The sequence below is a fragment of the Artemia franciscana genome, unplaced genomic scaffold, assembly GCF_032884065.1.
Source record: "Artemia franciscana unplaced genomic scaffold, ASM3288406v1 PGA_scaffold_49, whole genome shotgun sequence".
NCBI classification, from domain to species: Eukaryota; Metazoa; Arthropoda; class Branchiopoda; order Anostraca; family Artemiidae; genus Artemia; species Artemia franciscana.
Window position 1 is genome coordinate 1,258,042 of NW_027062689.1, and position 23,763 is coordinate 1,281,804.

A 23,763-nucleotide genomic window follows, 5' to 3' on the forward strand; every position below is an offset into this window, starting at 1 on the left:
TTGAATTATATTATTGTACTTGTTATCTAATTAACATTGCTATAGCAAGTACTAATAAAGTGCTAAATGATAAACAAGCTGCAAAAAGGTATGCTTTGATTTGTAATTCATTATTAACGAATTAATAATTCGTTATTAATAAAAATTTGAGGAAAAAAAAAAAACAAACCAAAAACAGCAAACCTATAGATGTGATAAAATTCAATTTTTGATACTATAATGGAACTGATAAACGATTCGAGTTTTGTTCAAGACTAAGGCTGGTGGCCCAAACCAAAATCTAAATTTGAAGAGACTCCAACTGAAATCTTGATTCGGGAAGTATTTATTTACTAACACTATTCTTTATTATTCAGTCACTTGAAAAGGTTGAAAGGCAACCTCAATGAGGAATTTATGTTAATCCATGTCAGGAACAACTGTAGCTTTTCCAAAGTTGATGATTAAGTTTAAATATTTTTTTCTCTTTTTAATAATAGCTTTTCCACAAAGAGAAGCCGAATGCTCTAACTTTGAATAAAAAAATATGTGAACCAAACATTGAATCACAGGATAGCATTTTCATTGGATGACTTAAAATCTGGCTCAAGAGACAAATTCTACCCCATGTCAAAACCTGATTTTTTTTTCTGTCTATTAAACTGCTAAGGGTGAGCATATGAATTTTTCCGCATAGTGGAGGGATCACTGGGGAAAAACTTCCACCCTTTATCCTCTCTGTGGATGCCCTTCGTCAACTTCAAATATCTTATCCCTCTTATATAAGGCATTTCCTCATAGGTATTAGCATTTGATAACTAAAACATTCTCAGAGATTTAAATGGAGACCACAACACAGAAAGCTTCCATTAGTCGCACATGCAAAACATGAATGCAAAAACGCCAAAGGTAGCCGCCGTGACCACATATTTAATAAGATTGATGTCACTCATTTACATAAGAAATTATTCCTTAAACCACAAGGAGCTCACCTCAATGAGGATTTCGACGACATATCGATATCTCACCAGCCGCCTAACTTCTTACTCTTTGATCGGAAAGGAAAGAGGTCAGGTGATAGCAAAAACACAGGAGAACTAAGAGCGCATTTTACTTACGAGCTTAAAAATACGATTTTATCAGTAAGAAGTATCATCTTAGGTTCATCAGCAAAACAAATTTATTAGCTAACTAACAACTTTATGAGCTATCTTACTAATAACTTTGACTAATGAGTCACCTTAACCATAACTATAAATTAACGAGCTATCTAACTAATGACTTTTGCGTGAAAATATTATTCCAAAGCTTAAACGGAAAATGACGAAATCTCGTTTTTTGCTTTTTAAAATAGGAAAATTTCAAGAAACATGTAGATCTCAATTCTAAATCGTCAGCAAAAAACAAATTAATTAGCTAACCAATAACTTTATGAGCTATCTTACTAATAACTTTAACTAATGAGTCAGCTTAACCATAACTATAAATTAACTAGTTACCTAACTAATAACTTTTGCATGAAAATATTGATCCAAAGCTTAAACGGAAAATGACGAAATCTCCTTTTGCTTTTTAAGATAGGAAAATTTCAAAAGACATGTAGATATTTTTCTGAATACAGCCTCTTCAAAAGCATCTCATTTGCCTTATAAGCCTTAAAAAGCACTAATGGTGAATAGAGCTGCTACAAAAGTAAAAAACACGGGCGACTTCACCTGAAAAGCCATCACGAAGACTAACTTAATTTGGCTCATTAGTAGCATAGCAATCATTATTGCCATCTATAAATCTGCTATAGATAATAGTTTAATCCGAGTTTCAAAAAGAAATAGAAGATGTAGTTAGCTGGAGTAGAAAAATACCTATGCCAACATTAATATTTGATTATAGTCATGGATTATAAGCATGAAGGCCAAATGACAGGCAAAAAGCTAAAAATGAATGAGTATTTGATTGAACAGACAGAAAATTTGATAAATCTAGTAAAAAATCGCCAAGTCTTGTATGACAAAATGCTTCTTGGAACCTATTCAGACAAAAGTAGCGCTTGGGAAGAGATAGCGACCATCCTCAGGGTTCCAGGTTGGTATGTTGGTCATTTTATACAACAAGCTTGACTAATATGATGGTGGTTTATTTTATTCACAGAGGAGCAGTTTAACAATAGTAAAAACATGTAAATGTCATTACACTGTAGCTCTTGGAACCTGTTAATAAAACCTTTAAAACTGAATTCAGGGCCTAAAAATGCCCTGGGAAGGTTTAGTCAAGCTACTATTTCTATCATTTCTTTCTTTCTAGGGCTAAGAAGATTTGGTAAATATTTTGCTGCTCATATTATTGACTTACAAATAAAGTGAGCATACAATGTGATGCCTATTTTTATACTCTTTCCAAACATAATAATCACTTTTGCTGCAAGGAATTTTTATCCCCACCCGTATATATACCAATTCAGGGAATATATTTGCATATTAGAGGGGGGAAGGGGTAAAGTGTATTACTGATGCAAATGAGAGGTAAATTTACACTTTACTCCCACCCCCTAATGTGCAAGTATGTACCCCAAAGTGGTATATATAGGGGTGGAGATAAAATTCATTTGCCAAAAAAGTAATTACTATATTAGCAAAAAGTATAAAGAAGGCATTGAGTAGTATGTTCACTTCATTTGTGAGTCAATAATATGAACAGCAAAATTTTTAACAAAGATTCTAGATAAATGTTCAGAATAGTGGCTCTCCAGAAGGAGACAAGATAGAACAAGAAAGAAGACATTTATAGATTGCTAATTTTAAGCTCATTTTTATGGTTTTGTTGGCATTATTAAAAAGTTCACACCCCACCCTCTTTATGAAGCCATAGACTAAATAAAAAAAAACAACTAACAGTTAAAACAGTGAAATTCTTGCTTTAAATTATTCAAATATATATATTAACTAGATTCCCATGTTTTTTCCTACGTTCAGCACAATCACTGAAACCAAACTAAATACTTTCAAGTCCACATGTAGTAATTGGTTTTACAACAGATCAATCAACAGAAAGAACAAGAAGAAAATACATTATTAGGGCTATTACATGTGTCCATCAGGGGGTTTGTCAGGGTAATGACTAATGACTATCATGTTGAAAAGAAGCATAAAAAGAAATTTAGGCTGTTTTGTATAGAGCCTAGGGTAATATAGAGAGAGGGGTTGGGGATGAATTGTAAAAAGTACACACAAAACCATGAAAACAAGCATAAAATTAGAAATAAAAATGTTTTCCTTTTTCAGCCTGTCTTCATATAGAGAGCAATTATTCTTAACCTTTACCATATTCCACAGATATTCTTATCTAAACTCAGACAAAAAACGTTATATCTTAATTTTGAGTTTTCTCTCTTTTTTTTGTTGGTACAGTTTTGAAAATAAATCTTTTATTATTTTTAGCTGGGATTTAAGATATATCAAGTTTTTTTTCCTAAATTTAAGGAACAATTTTAAAGTATTTAAAGCCTTATATATCAGAATTGAGCAAATGTATGAGGCTAAAAACATTAAAACTCTTCTAGAAACAATAAGCAAAAGCAATCTCCCAGTACTTTAATGATTAGTTTTGAGTTCAGGTATGCTTTGACTCAGTTTACATGATTTACAATCTTCCACAATTCAATCCTGTATTTGATAGTGTCTATGCAATTAAGCTTTATTACTTCTGGCATTCAATAAGGAATTAAAATTATCATTTTCTTATTGTGCTTCAAAGCTCAAAAAGCAACAATCTGTACTTTCACAAACAGAAAATTCTTGATAGACTTATCTAGTCCACAATATTTTATGTTAGTTTGAAATTTTCCACTGGTTGCAAGATATTTTTTGCCAGAAATTCATTTTGATGTTCAAACCACATTCAATAGATAACAGTAGTCATCCTTATTCAATAAGTTCCTGCAGTGAGTTGCAATAAGCTCTGTTGAATGCAGGGCAAGATGTATTGAGTAAATCATTGCATCTTGGACACAATTGTACTCCAGACAAGTGTAGGCTAATCAATTTAGACTATGGCTAAAATTGGTAAAAACAATACAACTATATTTCAAACATCAGAATGATTTATGAGAAGTCAGTCTGAAGTTGTGCTAAATCATTTATTATGTATTGTCAAATTAAACTGTTGTCTAATTTATTAAAAGCATTACAGGATGAAACTATATAATTTGGATGGATATTTAGAGTTATGATCCAATAAATGTGTACATCTTTTTTCCAATTTGGTGGTTTCAAAAGAGTTTAACTAAAAGGTTTAGAAAAGACATTGTCTAATAGGTAGTTGCCTATCCTGTACCATTGTAAGGTGTACATACTGAAGAATCTGAGTAGTTACAACTTGAATAGAAACAATATTGTCATCTAGTACCAATTTGCTTCAAAGCACATGTCCATTGTGAACCACTTACCAGAACCCTCCGGACTGCTGAAAGTCTTAGGAATTTACCAAGAAAATATTAACAATCTCTTAAGAGATAATGAATATTGAGTGATAGTTGAAGCTATAAACCCAAAAAATTTACATCTTTCCTTTTTTGGCATGCAAGAAAAAGCTTTATTAAATGTTTAAGATGGTATTGTCTAATAGGCAATTACCTATTCTATACTGTTGTAGGTGTAAACACCGAAGATTCTGAGTATTTTCAACTTGTATTAAAAAAAAAGTCATCTAGAATCAAGTTGCTTCAAAGCAGATGTAAATGTCAAACTAACTACCAGAACCCTAAAGAATGTTGAAATCTTAGGAGTTTGCTAAGGAAAAATTAACAATCTAGTGATAGGTAGACACGAGTACAAGCAGAAGCGATTTTAGGGGGGGGTACAGAGGGTCACTTGCACTGAGCACAGAAATTTCAAATAAATAATATAATGGCTATAATCATTTTTAATCTTTGAAATTTCTTTTTTAATAAAATAAAACAGAGGGCGTAGTTGGTGCTAAGTAAAAGCAAATCGAATGCAGAATTTCCTTTTTTCCCATATTGTCATGACCATTTCCTGAAATAAAAGTGACTAGCAATAAAAGTACAAAATCGCAATGATTTAGATACTACTCAGTCGTTCCATGAACTCCCAAGATATGAAAAAATAATTTAACACCAACACATTTCCTTAAAGAAACCTTTGATGAGTCAGAATTAATTGTGCAAAACAGAGACGAAGGGGCATTCACAAACGTGAGGGTTGCTTATCAAATATTATTAATGATTGCAGTGTTCGTGGACAGTAAGGAACGGTCATTTACCTAAGACCTCAGATCCTCCAGAGCCAGAAATGGCATATAAAGTGTCTATGAAACCTTGCCAGACATCACAGAGCTGAGCTGAGCTGCAATTGTGACGTCCCCCCACTATGATTGAAGAGACACCCCCTCTACTCAGATCCTGTTCATACTACCATCGCCAAGCGGGTCTTGATCAACCTCTTTTGCTTTTCACTTCAGGGCACCACTCATAAAATGTACATAAAAGTCGATCCTCAGGCATATGAAGGACAGGTCAAGGTACATTTATCTCCTAAGTTTTAGAAGGTCAGTAACTATTAGTTGACCAGTTCGCCAGAAAACTTCTACATTCGTCACATTTTCCTGCCACAATATGTTCAGTTTTATTCTAAGATACATGTTTTCAAAGGCTAAGACACATTTCTCCAGTTGGACATTTAGTTCCCAGCATTCACTTGCAAAGAGGAGAGTAGACATCACATTGCTATTCATAAGGCAGAGCTTCAAGCACATAAAGTGTTTCCTACTGTTCCATGTCGGTTTCAACTTATTAAAAGTCAATGTAGCTAGTTCAATCATCCTCTTGATTTTGTTGGCTATTTCAACATTGTAATCAATCCAACTCGCAAGGTACTTAAATACATTGACCTATTCATTCCTTTATCTTTGCATTTTTCAGTGTCAGCAGAGATTCAGATGTAGCCATCCTCTTTATCCTCCTAAAATTCACTGTAAGCCCCACTTTGAAGCCTTTTCATCTATGACATTGGGTAGCAGCTGCATGCCAGTTTTTCGGTTCTTTGAGAAGAACAACGTCGTCAGAAACGTCCAGATCAGAGATCTGTTGGCTGCAAATCTTCACTCCAGAGGCTGAAGACTGCCTTAGAATGTAGTCCATAAAAATAACAAACATGAATGTGGACAGGAAACACCCCTGTCTAACACCAGATATTATCTTGAAGAAATCCGTATCCCAATGTTCTCTGCACACACAACCTTCACTTTCTTCGTAGAGTCATTAACATTTTGACTAGTTTATCGGGTACTGTGTAATAATTCAAAATCTTCCAATCAATAGAATCCAAATTGCCTTTTCAAAATCAATGAACAGCAGCATGTATAATGTGTTTTTGTCCCATTCACTGGACTCTTCAACCACTAGTCTAAGAAAAAAAAAAGGATCAGAGCCTACTAGGTAAAAAGCTGCATTACTCTTCTCTGAGGTGTGTTTCTAGAGCTGCTCTTAGATGTTGTAAAATGACTGTGGCTAGTATTTTACTATGCAGACGTTAAGTTGATGCCCCTCCAGTTGTCACAGATACATTGTTCCTCTTGAAGAGTTTGTCAAGTATGCCCCTGGAACAATCTTTTGGGACTTTTTCGTTATTCCACATGACCACTAAGAAATCAGTCTAAACACTTATGCAGGCTCAAAGGGATGTCTTCAGCATCTCTGCCATTATCCCATTGACTCCAGATGCATGTCTACTTTACGGCTTTTTCACACGTGTCGTCACATCTTCATTGCTGAGAGGTCAGCACTCAAGTTAATTAGTAAGAAAGGCCAGATCGATTACTGGCCAAAAGCAACTAAATGATTTAGTGTTAATGAGCATAGAATGAAAAGAATTAGAAGCAATCCATTGTGACCAGGTGGTTTTTTCTTAAATTTGAGAAACAAGTTTATAATATTTAAAGCCTTATGTATCAGGACGTATAAGGCTCAAAGCAAGAAAAAAGCTCTTCTAGAATTAATTAGCAAAAGTAATCTACCGGCACTTTAATGATTAGTGTTCAGTCCAGGCATGCTTTGACTTAGGTTACATGATTTAAAATCTTCCATAATTGAATCCTGTATTTGATAGTGCCTATGCAATTAAGTTTCCTTATTTCTGGCATTCAGTGAGGAATTAAAATTGCCATTTTCTTATCGTTCTTCAAAGCTAAAAAATCTGCAATCTGTACTTCTACAGACAGAAAATTCTTGGTATTTTATCTAGTCCACAATAGTTTATGCTAGTTCGAAATTTTCCACATGGCTGCAAGATATTTTTTGCCAGAAATTCATCTTGATGTCAAACCACATTCAGTAGAGCACAATAGCCATCCTTATTCAATAAGTTACTGCAGTGAATTGTAATAAGCTCTGTTGAATAGAGGGCATGATGTATCGAGTAAATCATTGCATCATGGATACAATTGTATTCCAGACATGAAAGTAGGCTAATCAATTTAGACTATGGCTATCTAGACTTGAGAAATTTGGGAGACAAGGAGGGGGGCTAACCAATATTTTTCCCTGTGTGCATAAGAAGCCACAACAATCACTGAGTAAGACACACTAGATGAAAAGGTGATGTATCAGTAATAGGTGCACTAAGCTGTTCCTGTGAGGGGGGGGGCGGTTCAACTGCCTCGGTTGCCGCAGCTATAGGGGAGGGGCTGGGGAATTGCCCACTTTTATCAAGATTTTCATTTTGATTCGGAGTTCCTTGCTTATATTTGAGTCATGGAGGGGTGCGCTGTAATTAATCTTTCCTCTGGTCAGCGCCAACCCTGGGAAAGGCTCTGCAGGTGCATTAGCATAATTCAAAAACCTTTGAACACTGCAAGGCATTAAATTACACTATATTAAGTGACCTCTCTGCATTTCTTCTTGCGGCAGAATACACACTATGTTACTATACCTGGATGTATATGCTTCAAATGATCAACCGAACAGCACAATATCTTTGGGCTAATTCTTTTCATGGAGGACGGATTGAATTTACCATTTCTTGCTGAATGAAAGACCTCAACTATTTAAGTTACTTTTAATGCAATTTATATGTTGGGAAATATCTTTTCTTTTGCAAATATTCCATTTGAATCAAGGTTTTTGTAAATGTTAATGTTTCAGTTCTTAGGTGGTACATTATAGATTTTTTTTTTTTTTTTTTTTTTACTATGGGAGAGGACAGACAATAACAAAAATTACAAACGGACGCAGCAGCTTCTCTGGGAGGCGGGTCTTTGTGCCAATCTTACCAAGAGTTTCCCCATCCCTATGCTAAGATCTTCGCCAAAGATCGCATGGCTAAAATGATTAGTTTACTGTCTTTCAATAAATCTTGACACGGAGTAATCGAACATGAAACGTTAAATATGTAGAAGTATATTTTTCAGGGTAGAAATTAAGAAATCAGATTTCATAAAAACCAAGGTTTCCATGTGGTTCTTTGTTATTTTACTGCCATGCTTTAAAAAATTCAGCAGCTTTGCATTGCACTTGTGAATCTATATACCAAGAGAAATGGAAGATGTTGAAATGTGCATAATAGAGGATAGAAATCATTGAACGTGATTCATGATTTGGAAGGAAAAATGGCTGAAGAATCATTCTGGATTAAAAGTTGAACTCATACCTTCTCAGTGGCAAGAAAATTTTGTTCTTGTGTTTCAGGTTTGAAACACAAGAACAAAACTTTCCTTCTATGTGAAGTCTTATCTGTAATCTTAAAAAAATTGAAAAGTTTTTCAAAGAAAAGTAAAGAAGTGTAAAACAAACAGAAATTACAATACATAATCCAGCCAAATTTTAAATGAACAGAAACTACTTCAAACAGGAGTAAGGCTAATGCATTCTATACCTTCTAAATACAGAGCATCATCTACACTTTACTGAAAAACAGTTTTTATTTCGAACTGTGTTTTATTTGTCATAACATCAATAAAACAAACGAAATAAAATCAGCATAATAGTCAAGATTATTGAAAACAATTGTTTTCAGTAAAGCTCAAATGTTTTTGTTCGCTTAAGTTTAACCTGATTTCTTATTGTAATTTCTGTTCGTCCTGGGGTTTTATTTATTGATTGATACTGATATATTTTTATTTTTTTTATGCTTGGGTTACCATTTGACTTTCTTATTGCTCGTCTTAGGTTTAATGTCGCTTAGGTTTAATTGATTTTTTTTTTTCAAAACAATTTATAGTGGGAATAGCTTTTAAAAAATTGATTTCTGTTCGTTTTTTTAATGACATAGTTTTTTTATTGGCTAATAAAAGAATTATTTGTAAGGCTTTTTTAGATTTTATCCTTAACAATTTAGCTTGCTATGTATATTCTGGACAAAATATTGCAACAAATTTTAATAATAGGTGTACTATAGAACATTGTAGGGATGGGTATAAAAAAAAAATTCTGAGACCACACTGGTTAATCATGATAAAACAAAAAATCGCGAAGAAAGGAGAAAACGAGGTCAATAAACAGCCAGTTAAAAAAATTGAACAATTATGCAAATATTTCGGTCGAGACCTCCGCTTGACCATCTTCAGTGCAGAATGAAAACAAATAAACCTTTAAAAAAACACAAAACTAAAATAAGATGACCCTTTCTGAGTAACGGTGAAAGGGTAACTGAATAAAAAACAAGTCTAAATGGTATTTCACAATTTCATCTTACATAAAGCACTCTTAAAAGCTAATCGCTGTCCAGGTAGATTATTATCAGAGATTCTATTTGATTGAACAACATAATTTTGTGGACGGTTGTAAAAACGATCAGAATTGATAATTTCATCATAAATGGGACGACAAAACACTGGATATAGAAACTATTATGTGTCTCGTCCGTCTTTGCAATAGTACCTCCTCCTATATCCGATATAATAACCAGTTTTTCACCTAAATTATGGGTTTACCGATGTGTAAGAGCCTTTCACCATTTCTGGCAACTTTTTGTATGGAATTCAATGAAACCTCTGCTTTAAAAAATTTTCTCTGAAACACTGGTTCTGGGGTTGGTTTGTAGATGATCTTATTCCTGTGTGGGATCATGGAGTGGAGTCACTAAGTCCTTCTTGACTAATCTAAACACTTTGGACTCTAAGCTTTAGTTTACTCTAGGAGAAACTTTTCCCATTCATGATGGAATTATTAATTCTGATCGTTTTTACTTCCGTCCACAAAATTATGTTGTGCAATAAAATAGAATCTCTGATAATAATCTACCTAAAAAGCGATTAGCATTTATGAGTGCTTAACGTAAGGTGAAATTGTGAAATTGTGAAATACCATTTAGACCTGTGTTTTTTATACAGGTACCCTTTGACCGTTACTCAGAAAGGGTCATCATATTTTAATCTTGTGTTTTAAGTTTTTTTTATATATATTTTTATCAGTTGTATTCTGCACTGAGGACGGTCAATCGGAGGTCTCGACCGAAATATTTGCATATTTTTCAATTTTTTAACTGGGTGTTTATTGTCCTCGTTTTCTACTTTCTTCGCGGTTTTATGGATGGGTATGTAGAATATTTTTTTCAAATTAATGGATTGAGATTCTGCAAAATTCTAAGGCCTCAACAGGGTTGATATCATTCTTAATACCATCATGATACAACCTTTAGTATAGACAAATGTTAATTGACAATCTCCCTCAGCATCCACTGAAAGTTTCAACTTTATTCCCTTAGCTGTTTCTGGGATTTTGCAAGTGCAATATCCTTATGACAGCCTTACAGGCACAGTGTTTTTTGTTGAATTCAAAACCTCATCAACACGCCCTGAAAGTTTCAACTTAAAAACCCTTAGCCATTCCTGAGATATTGCAGAAACGTCTTTTAGAAAACCTGGATGCAAATTCAATCAAAATCCAACTCTTGACAAACATAGATGCACATTGGGTCTTTTGATTTATTTCAGCGTCCCCAACAATATACCCTGAAAGTTCCAATACAATATACTTAGCTGCTCATGAGGTTTTGTCACAGACGTCCATTTGACAATCTAGATACGCATAGTGTCTTTTGATTTAGTTTTACAGCCTCCTTAACTTTATTACATCTATACCATTCTGACAACCTTGATGTACTTAAGCTCTTTTGATTTAGTTCGATATTTATAGCAGCAGTAGTAACAGCAGTAGCAGTCTCAACCGTAGTAGTAGTCGGAAATAGTCACATGCAGTCCCAGTTGCAGTAGTCGCAAATAGTCACAGTCGCGAGCAGTCACAGTCATTGATAGTTGCAGTTTCAAGTAGTCCCAGTCTAGGTCACAAGTAGTCGCAATAATAGGAGCAGTATACACATAGTGTCTATACATTCAACATCCCTCCACACGCCCTGAAAGTTTCAGCTCAATATCCAAGCCTTTATTGCTGAGATATTGCTGATAAGCTCCTTTTCAACCTGCATGCACCTGTGGGGTTTAGTTTAGTTTAACATCCCCTCAGCAAACCATGAAAGTTTCATCTTTACATCCTTTGCCTTCTAAGATCCACAGGATGCAACATTTCCCAATAATGATACCCTTATTTAAACAATAGAAAAATTATTTCAGCCCTCACCCTAAGGGCTGTGTGGGGTCATGTCATCACTGGAGGCACATTTATTGGATTCATCAACTATTTTGGGCAAATGGCTATCTCAATATCTTGATCGATGTCTTCGGGGGAAGGGAAGCTAAAAGGGGTGTGGGATGGGAGCTTGTTTTCTACAATCACTTTTGACTTTAAACAAGCACCAGAACTTCTATTAATTAGAAAATTAGGAGGGGGCTAATTGAATTAGCCCCCTCCAAAGTTTCTACGATATCTCCTTCCATACCAAGTGGCTTGGGGAAAAGAGATAAATATCTTCCACTGTTTTCAAGGTCAGTTTATCTTTCATTGTTTTGAAGAAACTGGATTGTTGTAATTCTGCTTTTGATGAGTTCCAATACTACTTTCTAGTGATCAAGTAAAACAAAAGAAACGCGGTGAGCTTTATCGTTTGTACATGACACAAACAGGGAGAAATACGTTTGCGGAGCATTGAAGACCCTTTTGGATGTCTCATATGACCCACCAAACAGACAATTTTGACAGAAAAGATTACAATCATTGTAATTTGAGAAAAAATTGTCCGATTGGTTGTCCCTTTGGTTGAAAAAAAAAAAAAAACGCTTGGAACGTTTGTCGTCATTCCATAGACAATTGCTTTGTTGAAATTTTTCCTTTACTAGGTTTCTTGCCAAGAACTCTAGTGTGTCATATAAAACAAGCAGTTTGGCCAACCATTTTCTAATGTAAAGACAGATTGGACTTTGACAAAAGTATCAATTGAGCTTATTCGATGCACATATGTCATCTTCCAATTTCAAATTTGAAAGGCAACTTTAAAACCTCTAATAACAACACCCATAATATGCTGGATGTTATAAAAAAAAAAAAAAAAAAAAAAAGCTCTACTAGAATAAAGTAACACGGGAATTAAAAACATGATCATACAATGTTTGAAGCAATCAAAACTCAGTCTAATTGTTCAACTGAAAAGAGGCACAAGCCCTTCTTTCAGGGTATCAGGGGGTATCTATAAAATCTGAAGCAACAACACCTATAAAATATTTCTTATATGAAATGTAAAAAAAGGTAGACATAGCTCAAAAACAGTTTGGAAAGCTCCCGGACCGTTGCCTAAAGGCTGAAATCCGTTAATTTCGACCCTTAAATGCTTATTAATTTTTAAATAAACGAAGTATGAAGAAATCCAACGTTAGTAGCTAAGCCATTTTTTGCTTATAGAAGGATCGAACTAGTCCAATAGACACTGTTGCTTGCTTTTCTCTGAAACTGTTACATCTGGGTCACAGTTGCTGCAATACTTCCCAGGGCGTTGTTACCAGAGGCAAAGTTTAATCTAAGGTCTGGATGTGTAAGGCTTTATGTATGGATACTTCCCATTTTATATATATATATATATATATATATATATATATATATATATATATATATATATATATATATATATATATATATATATATATATATATATATATATATATATACTAGCTATTGGGGTGGCGCTTCGCGCCACCCCAACACCTAGTTGGTGATGTTTTTAACTACGCAAAACTTGCGAATATACAACATTCTTTGCTGTCCCATTGTCTGTGCATATAAATAGATTGTCAGGTTTACCGACTCTTGAACATGCAACATATAATGGTCCATCGGAAAACAATCCGTATTCAGATCTATACCTCATGATTCTAATGATTGCCCTTGAGCTTTGTTGATGGTGATTGCTAATCGACCATTCCCTGAGTCGCCATCGTCATTTATATATCCCCCTGTGCACCCCGGCGTCCCCTTTGTAGTTATGTCCCTGTGTCCCGGTCGTCATTTATATTCCCTGTGTCCCGGTCGTCATTTGTGTCCCGGTGTTCCAGTCTGTGATTTCTCTTTGAGTGTCCCGGGCGTCATTTATATTCCTTGTGTCCCGGTCGTCATTTATATCCCCCTGTGCCCCCGGCGTCCCCATTGTAGTTGTGTCCCTGTGTCCCGGTCGTCATTTATATTCCCTGTGTCCCGGTCGTCATTTGTATCCCGGTGTCCCGGTCTGTATATACATTCGTTTTTTAGTTTTGTTTTTCTCCTTTATTTTTTTCCTTTTTTTTCTTTTTTAGTTTATTTAGATTTTTAGATTTTTTAGTTTTTTTATTAGTTTTTAGTTTTTTTTGTAGTTTTTACCATTTTTTTAGTTTTTTTAGTTTTTTTTTTTTTACTTATGTCCTGGTCGTCATTTATACTCCCTGTGTCCCGGTCGTCATTTGTGTCTCGGTGCTTTGTTGATTGCTAATTTATATTATATTTATATTTATATTTTTTATATTTATTAATATTTTTTTAGTTTTCTTTTTCTCTTATTTTTCAGTTTTTTCCTTTTTTTTAGTTTTTTCTTTTTTAGTTTTTTTTGTTTTTTACCTTTTTTTAGTTTTTTTAGTTTTTTAGCTTTTTTAGTTTTTTTATTAGTTTTTAGTTTTTTTTTTAGTTTTTGCCTTTTTTTTAGTTTTTTCAGTTTTTTTTAGTTTTTAGTTTTTTACCTTTTTTTAGTTTTTTTTAGTTTTTTAGCTTTTTTAGTTTTTTTTATTTTTAGTTTTTTTTGTAGTTTTTACCTTTTTTAGTTTTTTTTTCTTCTTTTGTATTAGTGTGAAATAATTCAGACGTCATATGCGGACAAACACGACGTCACTCGACAGACAGACAGACAGACATAACCCACAAACAACTTATTTTTATATATATTTATTCATATTTTTTTAGTTTTCTTTTTCTCTTTTATTTTTCAGTTTTTTCCTTTTTTTTAGTTTTTTTCTTTTTTAGTTTTTTACCTTTTTTTAGTTTTTTTAGTTTTTTTAGTTTTTTAGCTTTTTTAGTTTTTTATTAGTTTTTATTTTTTTTGTAGTTTTTGCCTTTTTTTATTTTTTTTTCAGTTTTTTTTTAGTTATTAGATTTTTACCTTTTTTTTTAGTTTTTTAGCTTTTTTAGTTTTTTCTTCTTTTTAGTTTTTTTTGTAGTTTTTACCTTTTTTAGTTTTTTTCTTCTTTTGTATTAGTGTGAAATAATTCAGACGTCATATGCGGACAAACATGACGTCACCTGATCCATCCACAGATCCACACACAGACAACTTATTTTTATATATATAGATAGGAATAATCAGCTTCTTATTTGTAGGTTCCAAATATTTAACATTTAAAGGTATATTACCATTAAAATTTTGAATCTCTGCTCCGAGTCCCCTTAATTGAGCATGTGTTCTCCTGGACAGACAAGTTATCAACCCCCGCACCTGAAGACTAATTTACCAAAATATCTACAAAAAGTATAAAAATAAAAAAATAAAATATGTACAATACCTATTTTCCTTATTTAATTATATTATTATAATGCACCCCAGCAACAACAACTTTGAAATTTTCAGACAATAAAGTGTTTATTCGTTTTTCAGTCATGAAATGTAAAGAAAAGTGGAAAAGTCTCCGCGATAGTTACGTTAAAACGAGACGGAGAACGAAGGACCAGCAGAATGGCGAAAGTTCACTACCTCAACCCAAAGAGTGGAAGTGGACAAAACATTTGATGTTTCTTGAAGATTATCTTGATCCAAAAGGGTCCTGTTCCGATGACAACTACGTGACGCTTAAAAGAGCGGAAAACTCTATAACTAATGACTATAGTGATGTTAATGGCTACGAGGATCCAGTATCTATTCAAGAGACAAATATTGTGTATTTTCAAGACAGGGAGGATAATTGTGTTGAGTTTGACCCTGCGTCTGTGTCTCCTTTTCCCACATCAGAAAGTGGATCAGATTACAATAATATTTCACGACCTCAAAAAAGAAAACGAGTATCAAATAATGAACTGAAATCTGACAAATCAATGAAATACGAAGCCGACAGTCATTTTGGCTGTACTGAAGACGCTAATGTGCGCAAAAGTGTAGTTCCTGAGTTAGTGCAAAATAAAATGGACGGTGAAGCTGCATTCGGTATATCAGTAGCTAACGACTTGATGAAACTGAACGAAAGTCAGAGGGCTTATGCCAAGTATAAAATTCAGGAGTTGTTGTATAAAATAACTAGTGGAATAACAAGTCCCTCTCACGAGCAGGCTTAATCTCACTATAAAGAATACTCCAAAGAGAACGTGAGACAGGTAGAAGCTTCAAAAAAAAAATGTTCATCAAAATAACTAAAAAGTTATCATATGTCTATAAAGAAAGCCAAAGACATCAAAATATTTTATTCGTGGACCAGAGCGAAACGAGCATTGTAGGACTGATACCATAGATATTATAATACCTAAACTGAAGTCTGGGATAAGTTAAACGATCATATCTTGGACACGACCCCGTCTTGGACGCATGTAAAGATTCGTTTTATGGCAACATTGGTAAAAATGACGCGACAATATTTCGAACAATGTTAAGATTTGTGGCTACTTAGACATAAGTTAGTCTTCTTTTTTTTTGTTCGTTTTCTTTGGCTTACTATACGAATGCTATTAAATATGAAAGAAAGAATTGCCCAGAAGCGATTATTATCCTAGATAATAAATAAACTAAGATGTAAGGTTTCAAAAAATACAAAAAGAGTTTCAAGTTATTTTTCATTATTTTGTGGAGCAACCCAAAAAAGTTAATGGAATGGATTCATATTTTTGCGTAAATAGGACCATAAATGTACCTATGACTGTATATATGTATTTGTTGGGTATTTTCAGCCTATTTCGGCTTCTTATTTCGCTTGGATAATTTTTACGTGTCATTTGCTGTTATTTTGAACTATTCAAAATTGTAGTATCAATTTTCTGCCGTATCACTGACTTTCTTCTCTATGTGTCATTTTCGATAGTGCAAATTTTGGTAACACAATAAACTGCCCAATACAGAATTCCGGAGTAAATGAACTTTATTGAATTAGCTAGGTAGAATTATCACTTATTGGTGGTCTCAAACATAATTTTCTAAGAAAAAACCATACAAAAGCCGAGTTGAAAAGCATTGGGCAAATGGTTCTCATAAAAAAAAAGAAAAAAGAGTCTCTTCTCTCAAGAAGCAAAAAATATTTTATATCGTTTGGGTTCTGGAAAAATATAAGAAAAATCTTAAATCGGACCTTTAGGAAAAGAGACAAACCCAAAATACCGAAAAAAAGAACCTCCAGAGCCATTGCTGGCGAATAGGGCGTCGAATCGACATTTCAGTTGCTGTTTTTTTTCTATATATATATATATATATATATATATATATATACTAGCTGTTGGGGTGGCGCTTCGCGCCACCCCAACACCTAGTTGGTGGGGGCGCTTCGCGCCCCCCCCCAAGCCCCCCCGCGCGCGTAAGTCGTTACGCGCCATAATAGTTACGCGCCATTGTAGTTGTGTCTCTATGTCCCACCTGTGAATATAGATATATATATATATATATATATATATATATATATATATATATATATATATATATATATATGGTTTTAACTACGTAAAACTTGCGAATATACAACATTCTTTGCTGTCCCATTGTCTTTGCATATAAATAGATTGTCAGGTTTACCGACTCTTGAACATGCAACATATAATGGTCCATGGGAAAACAATCTGTATTCAGATCTATACCTCATGATTCTAATGATTGCCATTGAGCTTTGTTGATGGTGATTGCTAATCGACCATTCCCTGTCCCGGTGTCCCGGTCGTCATTTACATCCCCCTGTTTCCCCCGGTGTCCCCGTTGTAGTTGTGTCCCTGTGTCCCGGTCGTCATTTATATTCCCTGTGTCCCGGTCGTCATTTGTATCCCGGTGTCCCGGTCTGTATATACATTCGTTTTTTAGTTTTGTTTTTCTCCTTTATTTTTTTCCCTTTTTTTTCTTTTTTAGCTCTTTTTAGTTTATTTAGATTTTTAGATTTTTTAGTTTTTTTATTAGTTTTTAGTTTTTTTTTCTTTTTAGTTTTTTTGTAGTTTTTACCTTCTTTTTAGTTTTGTTAATTTTTTTTTTTACTTATGTCCTGGTCGTCATTTATACTCCCTGTGTCCCGGTGCTTTGTTGATTGCTAATCGAACATTCCTTTTGTCCTGGTCGCTTTCTCTTTGAGTGTCGTCATTTATTTTTTTCTTTTTTAGTTCTTTTAGTTTTTACCTTTTTTAGTTTTTTTTAGTTTTTTAGATGAAATTTTTTTTTAGTTTTCTCCTTTTTTTCTTTTTAGTTTTTTATTGGTTTTTACCTTTATGTTAGCTTATTTTTCAGTTTTTTCCTTTTTTTTTAGTTTTTTCCTTTTTTTTTATTTTTTTTTTATTTTTTATTTTTTTTTAGTTTTTTACCTTTTTTTAGTTTTTTTAGTTTTTTTAGTTTTTTAGCTTTTTTACTTTTTTTTATTAGTTTTTAGTTTTTTTTGTAGTTTTTGCCTTTTTTTAGTTTTTTCAGTTTTTTTTTAGTTTTTTATTGGTTTTTACCTTTATTTTAGCTTATTTTTCAGTTTTTTCCTTTTTTTTAGTTTTTTTTAGTTTTTAGTTTTTTTAGTTTTTTACCTTTTTTTAGTTTTTTTAGTTTTTTAGCTTTTTTATTTTTTTTATTAGTTTTTAGTTTTTTTTTGTAGTTTTTGCCTTTTTTTTAGTTTTTTTAGTTTTTTAGCTTTTTTATTAGTTTTTAGTTTTTTTTGTAGTTTTTGCCTTTTTTTAGTTTTTTTAGTTTTTTAGCTTTTTTATTTTTTTTATTAGTTTTTAGTTTTTTTTTGTAGTTTTTGCCTTTTTTTAGTTTTTTCAGTTTTGACGTCACCTGATCCAGTTTTTTCAGGTGACGTCACCTGATCCACGATCCACAGATCCACAGACAACTTATTTTTATATATATAGATAGTTTTTTTTTTTTACTTATGTCCTGGTCGTCATTTATACTCCCTGTGTCCCGTCGCTTTGTTGATTGCTAATCGAACATTCCTTTTGTCCTGGTCGCTTTATCTTTGAGTGTCGTCATTTATTTTTTTCTTTTTTAGTTCTTTTAGTTTTTACCTTTTTTAGTTTTTTTTAGTTTTTTAGATGAAAATTTTTTTTAGTTTTTTCCTTTTTTTCTTTTTAGTTTTTTATTGGTTTTTACCTTTATTTTAGCTTATTTTTCAGTTTTTTCCTTTTTTTTAGTTTTTTTTTATTTTTTATTTTTTTTAGTTTTTTACCTTTTTTTAGTTTTTTTAGTTTTTTTAGTTTTTTAGCTTTTTTACTTTTTTTTATTAGTTTTTAGTTTTTTTTTGTAGTTTTTGCCTTTTTTTAGTTTTTTCAGTTTTTTTTTTTAGTTTTTTATTGGTTTTTACCTTTATTTTAGCTTATTTTTCAGTTTTTTCCTTTTTTTTAATTTTTTTTAGTTTTTAGTTTTTTTAGTTTTTTACCTTTTTTTAGTTTTTTTTAGTTTTTTAGCTTTTTTATTTTTTTTATTAGTTTTTAGTTTTTTTTGTAGTTTTTGCCTTTTTTTTAGTTTTTTTAGTTTTTTAGCTTTTTTATTAGTTTTTAGTTTTTTTTGTAGTTTTTGCCTTTTTTTTAGTTTTTTTTTTAGTTTTTTAGCTTTTTTATGTTTTTATTAGTTTTTAGTTTTTTTTGTAGTTTTTGCCTTTTTTTAGTTTTTTCAGTTTTGACGTCACCTGGTCCAGTTTTTTCAGGTGACGTCACCTGATCCACACATCCACAGACAGACAGACAACTTATTTTTATATATATAGATATATATATATATATATATATATATATATATATATATATATATATATATATATATATATATATATATATTTATATATATATATATATATATATATATATATATATTTATATATATATATATATATATATATATATATATATATATATATATATATATATATATATATATATATATATATATATATATATATATATATATATATATATATATATATATATATATATATATATTTGGACAAGTAGCAAGCTTGTTGTCAAACCTTGCTGCAGCGGAGATTTAAGCCTGGGCCCTGTGTTGCCAAGCTGAGCATCAATATACTCCGCTACAACAAGGTATAGAAAATAAACGCTAAATTTTATTATAAAATTATTTAATTTTGAATGTGGTTGCGTGGTAATTGATTTCTACGAGATATAAACTTTATGACTAATAATTTTGACTCTGTGCTTGTTTTGTTCTAGATTACTAACAGGAATGTCACAAATTCTTTCAGCAACTACAGCCAACAACCATTAACTACAGGTTTTCTTCTAGCTATTTTTGCCAAAAATCATAGCAATAATAATAAAAACTGTATTAAGTACCAAATGACACAAAAGACCACGAAAATTGGTATTTTCAATACAACCCTCCTATCTACGAAAAAAACTTCTCAACACTGTTCCTCTAAGGGTCAGACACAGGGCACCTTTTTGTATTTATATCTTCAGGTCGAGACGCGACTTTTTGGATTCAAATTCAACTTAAGCTTTACTTGTTTTAAGGTTTATTTATCCATTTATATTAGTACCTGTTGTATGTTATTTTTGCTATGATTATTTAATTTCCGTTCGATATTGGGTCTCATTTATTCTTTAATAGTAATTTCTGGTCTTTTCGAGTTTGAGTTTTTGTGGGTTTCTATTTCTTCTGGCTTTTACATTTCTTTAGCTTATACGATCATCCCTTCTATAAGAACAATAGATGCCCCCTAAGCATAACTTACAACGCCTGCTCTCGAGCCCTGGGGGGTTGTGTCGACCCTGCAGTTTTTGTTCTATAGTCTTTGATCTATTTTTAATAAGATGTCTATCTAAAAAATTTATCGGACTCATCTGGGGAAAAAAAGCATGGAGGGGGGCTAGTTGCCCTCCAATCATTTTTGACTCTTAAAAAGGGCTATAACTCCCGATTTTCAATCAGATAAGCCTCCTTTGAAGTTTATACGATGATCCCTTCAGTATGGAATGCCTCTGAAAAAAAAATATAACAAAACATTGGAGCCGCATGGTCTTTACTATAGGCAACGCTATAGAGTTGCCTCCGATTCTTTATCTATCTGCATCGTAATATAGTCGAGCATCAAATTTTTTGCTCGCGAAAAGAATTCCCTATTGTTCTTCTTGTTTTTGGTGTTTGTGACGGAAAGGCAGTTTTGTTTTCGTTGCTATTTATATAACAAACTTGTAAGCTCTTTACTTTATCGCTTTATGTAACTCTACCCTGATTTAGCACATTCTCAAAATATTCAGTCCATCTCCCTTTAACTCTTTCCTTATCACTAATTGTGACCCCGCCCCTGTCTTCAAACGGGACAGGTCCAGATTGACTGTTTCCTTTCAATTTATTAATATGCCAGTACAGATATTACAATTATGTCATCTGGTTGCATCTTCCAGATCTTCAGCAATTTTATCCATGACATCCACTTCACATCTTTTTAGTTCATAACTTAATGTTGTTTCCATTTCCTTTACAAAAAGCATTTTTCACTAATATTCCTAGCTGCGTGTCTAACTTTCCTCCCCAAGACACAATCAACGACTTCACAAACTTTTTTCGTAAAATTATTCAATAAATCTTCTACATTGTCAAATTTCAGACTCTCAAGTTCAGTACTAAACTGTTTTTAGAAAGTTTCTCTCAGATTCTTATCCTGGAGTCTACAAACGTCATAAGTTCTCGGAAGGTATTTATTCTTTCCAACTTTCAGTTTGAGACCCTAGACACTACTAGATGGTGATCTTTACTTTTAACATTAATAACAGTACTCCCATATACTCTAATATCTTATCTCGCCAGTCATTAGTTTACTATAACACGATCAATAAGGTTAGCCGTCTTATCATCAAGTGAATATCATGTTACCAGGAAGTGATACGGGCATTTATAATGACTGGGCGGTATTTCTACAAGCAAATTAATCCTTCATCTTTTCCAAGTGATATATTTAAACTGAAAAGGTAATTTTTGTGGCTAATATACAATTACTTGTATGGCTCATGCATACGCTTTACACAAAACTATATTGAATGAGAAGTCTGGTCATACAAATCAGAAGCTTAACACCACCAATGTAATATTTTCAATAAGCAGAAATTCAATAAATGAAAAAAAGAGCGATGAATTTCGATTAAAGTTGTCTGACAAGGTTTTCAAATGATACCTTATCTTTCAGGCATTTATAGTTGCTGGTTGCTGCATTTTATATATTTTTTTTTTTTTTTAACACTTTTAATCCACTAAAAATATTTTAACTAGGAAAAGCATTCAGGACAAAAATGACTCACCTTTCAAGAATGAATTTCTTCAGTGACGAATGAACATCCTTTTGAACATTAACAACCTCGCCAAATATTGTTTCGAGTCCCAAACGCAACCAGAAAAGGTTATAATTCAAAAGCAGTTGGGTAAATGTTGTCTTCAAACCTAAAAATATAAGTGTATGGAACTGTTTAAAGAATGGTAAATCGAAAGATAAGCTTTAACTAGTTAGTGAAAAGAAAATCATCAACGTAAGGTGTAGGCTACATCACATGTTAATACAAAGAAAAGTCTTAGTCTTATCAGTCTTAAATTAGAATAGAATGGAGTTTAGGTAAACAGACGTTTATCGTGATTAAATCCTCATAAAGTTGTCTCATCTAGTGATTGAGTAATAAACCTGACTTCCTCCTTGATGGCTCCTTTAAGTCTAACAATTACCCTTAGACTTCATGCAGAACTGAGCTACAGATATTTCCAACGAAAAAAAAGTGGAATACCAGGGCTTGTAATCTGGCTGCCCACTAACGATCAGTCACAAAACTGATCAGACAGATCAATCCAGAATATAGTTTTAATGGAAATCCAAGTGAGCTATAGTTAGGTTCATTTGGCATGTCCTTCCAAATAAGGGTAACAAGCGACGGAATTAGAAGGATTATAGGCAGTGTGACAGGGGAATGGGAACCATTTTTGTGAGGAGGGGGAAATTATAATCAGCTTACTCTCACAAATTTTAGAAGGAAAGTTGGGGTTGTTCGAATAATAAGCATCTCATTATATAATTAATGATATGCTAAATATTTTATGTTTTGTCATGACCAGCAACAAATTTCATACTGACGGCGTCGTGACACTGGCAACCAAATGTTGAGTTTGGTCTAATTCGACTATAGTATTTCATTTGTAAATTTCTTGACAGGGAAAACCGAACCAAAAGCTCAGTTTTGGCGAGGAATAAAACCAAATCATCGCACGGTATCGTTTAACCAAGTCATTAGCAGTTCTTGGCATAAAATAATAAAATTCCACATCAGATTCATTTCAAGAACTGAAATAAGAGGTTTTGTTTTTTATTTGATTCAATCTAATAGTAATATCAATCTCTAAAATAATTTATATTCCTACGTTTTTGAAAATGTTTAGAACATTTTTAGCTACAAGGCTTTGCAAAAAAAATCCAATTACAGAGACAAGTTCAAACATTGGCTGTTTTGACTCTTAATCTTAACTCTACTTTTTAAAATAGTAAAAAACTTTAGTGTAAAGAGCGGGGAGTTGAGGAGAAAAAGCCCTTTTCATATACGGAGTAATTTCTGTTCGTTTTAAGTTTTAATGTCGCTTCTTACTTTTAGTTAAAACAAAAACTTGTTTCTTTTATTTAACTTCTGGACGTTTTTGAAGTAATGCATGTTTTGATCTTGGCTCTCCGCACATAAATAATTAAAACAAAATTTGCATATTAATTTTTTTTGGGCTAGATGACTTTCTCATATTTTCAATCGGAAGATTTTGAGAAAAAAAAGGAGCGAGGGAGTAGGTCTAGTTGCCGTCCAATTTTTTGATTGCTTAAAAAGGCAACTAAAACTTTTAATTTCTTACGAACGCCTTCATTTTAAAAAAATACGTAACTTACGAATTAACTTACGTAACGAACTTCCATATTCGTATGTTTTATTGCGTATATGAGGGGGTTCACCCCCTCGTCAATACCTCGCTCTTTACACTAAAGCTTAAATTTTGTCCCAAATCCTTAAGAATGACCCCTGAATCACAAAGGCCGAAGAATAAATAGTTGAAATTACATAAAATACTTTAGCGTAATGAGCTTGGTATTACGAGGAAGTAAACTCATCATATGCGTAATAATTTCTGTTCGTTTTAAGTTTTAATGATGCTCCTTACTTTCAGTTTAAAAAACTATTCATACTTATTTTTTCATTATTTTTTTAATAATGCTAGAAAACCCTGCGTCCGCTTCATTGAA

At 32.6% G+C, this 23,763-nt stretch overlaps 2 protein-coding genes and 1 long non-coding RNA gene across 3 annotated transcripts in view; 2 read left to right on the plus strand and 1 right to left on the minus strand.

Annotated features, from left to right (window-relative positions):
• The window catches only part of LOC136041915 (uncharacterized), a 444,858-nt gene that overhangs the window by 199,524 nt on the left and 221,571 nt on the right, over positions 1 to 23,763 (plus strand). The window lies entirely within an intron of this gene.
• LOC136041895 (uncharacterized) overlaps positions 1 to 23,763 on the minus strand; it is a gene marked incomplete in the record, with an annotated part of 136,976 nt that overhangs the window by 64,464 nt on the left and 48,749 nt on the right. Inside the window, 1 exon segment of the mRNA XM_065726688.1 lies at positions 21,803 to 21,941. Within this exon segment, the coding sequence (XP_065582760.1) occupies positions 21,803 to 21,941 (139 nt within the window).
• LOC136041897 (uncharacterized) lies at positions 1,807 to 16,437 on the plus strand. The gene is made up of 2 exons (XM_065726690.1): positions 1,807 to 2,061; positions 14,991 to 16,437. The coding sequence occupies exons 1-2, from the start codon at positions 1,872 to 1,874 to the stop codon at positions 15,659 to 15,661; spliced, it is 861 nt and encodes a 286-aa protein (XP_065582762.1). The 5' UTR covers positions 1,807 to 1,871; the 3' UTR covers positions 15,662 to 16,437.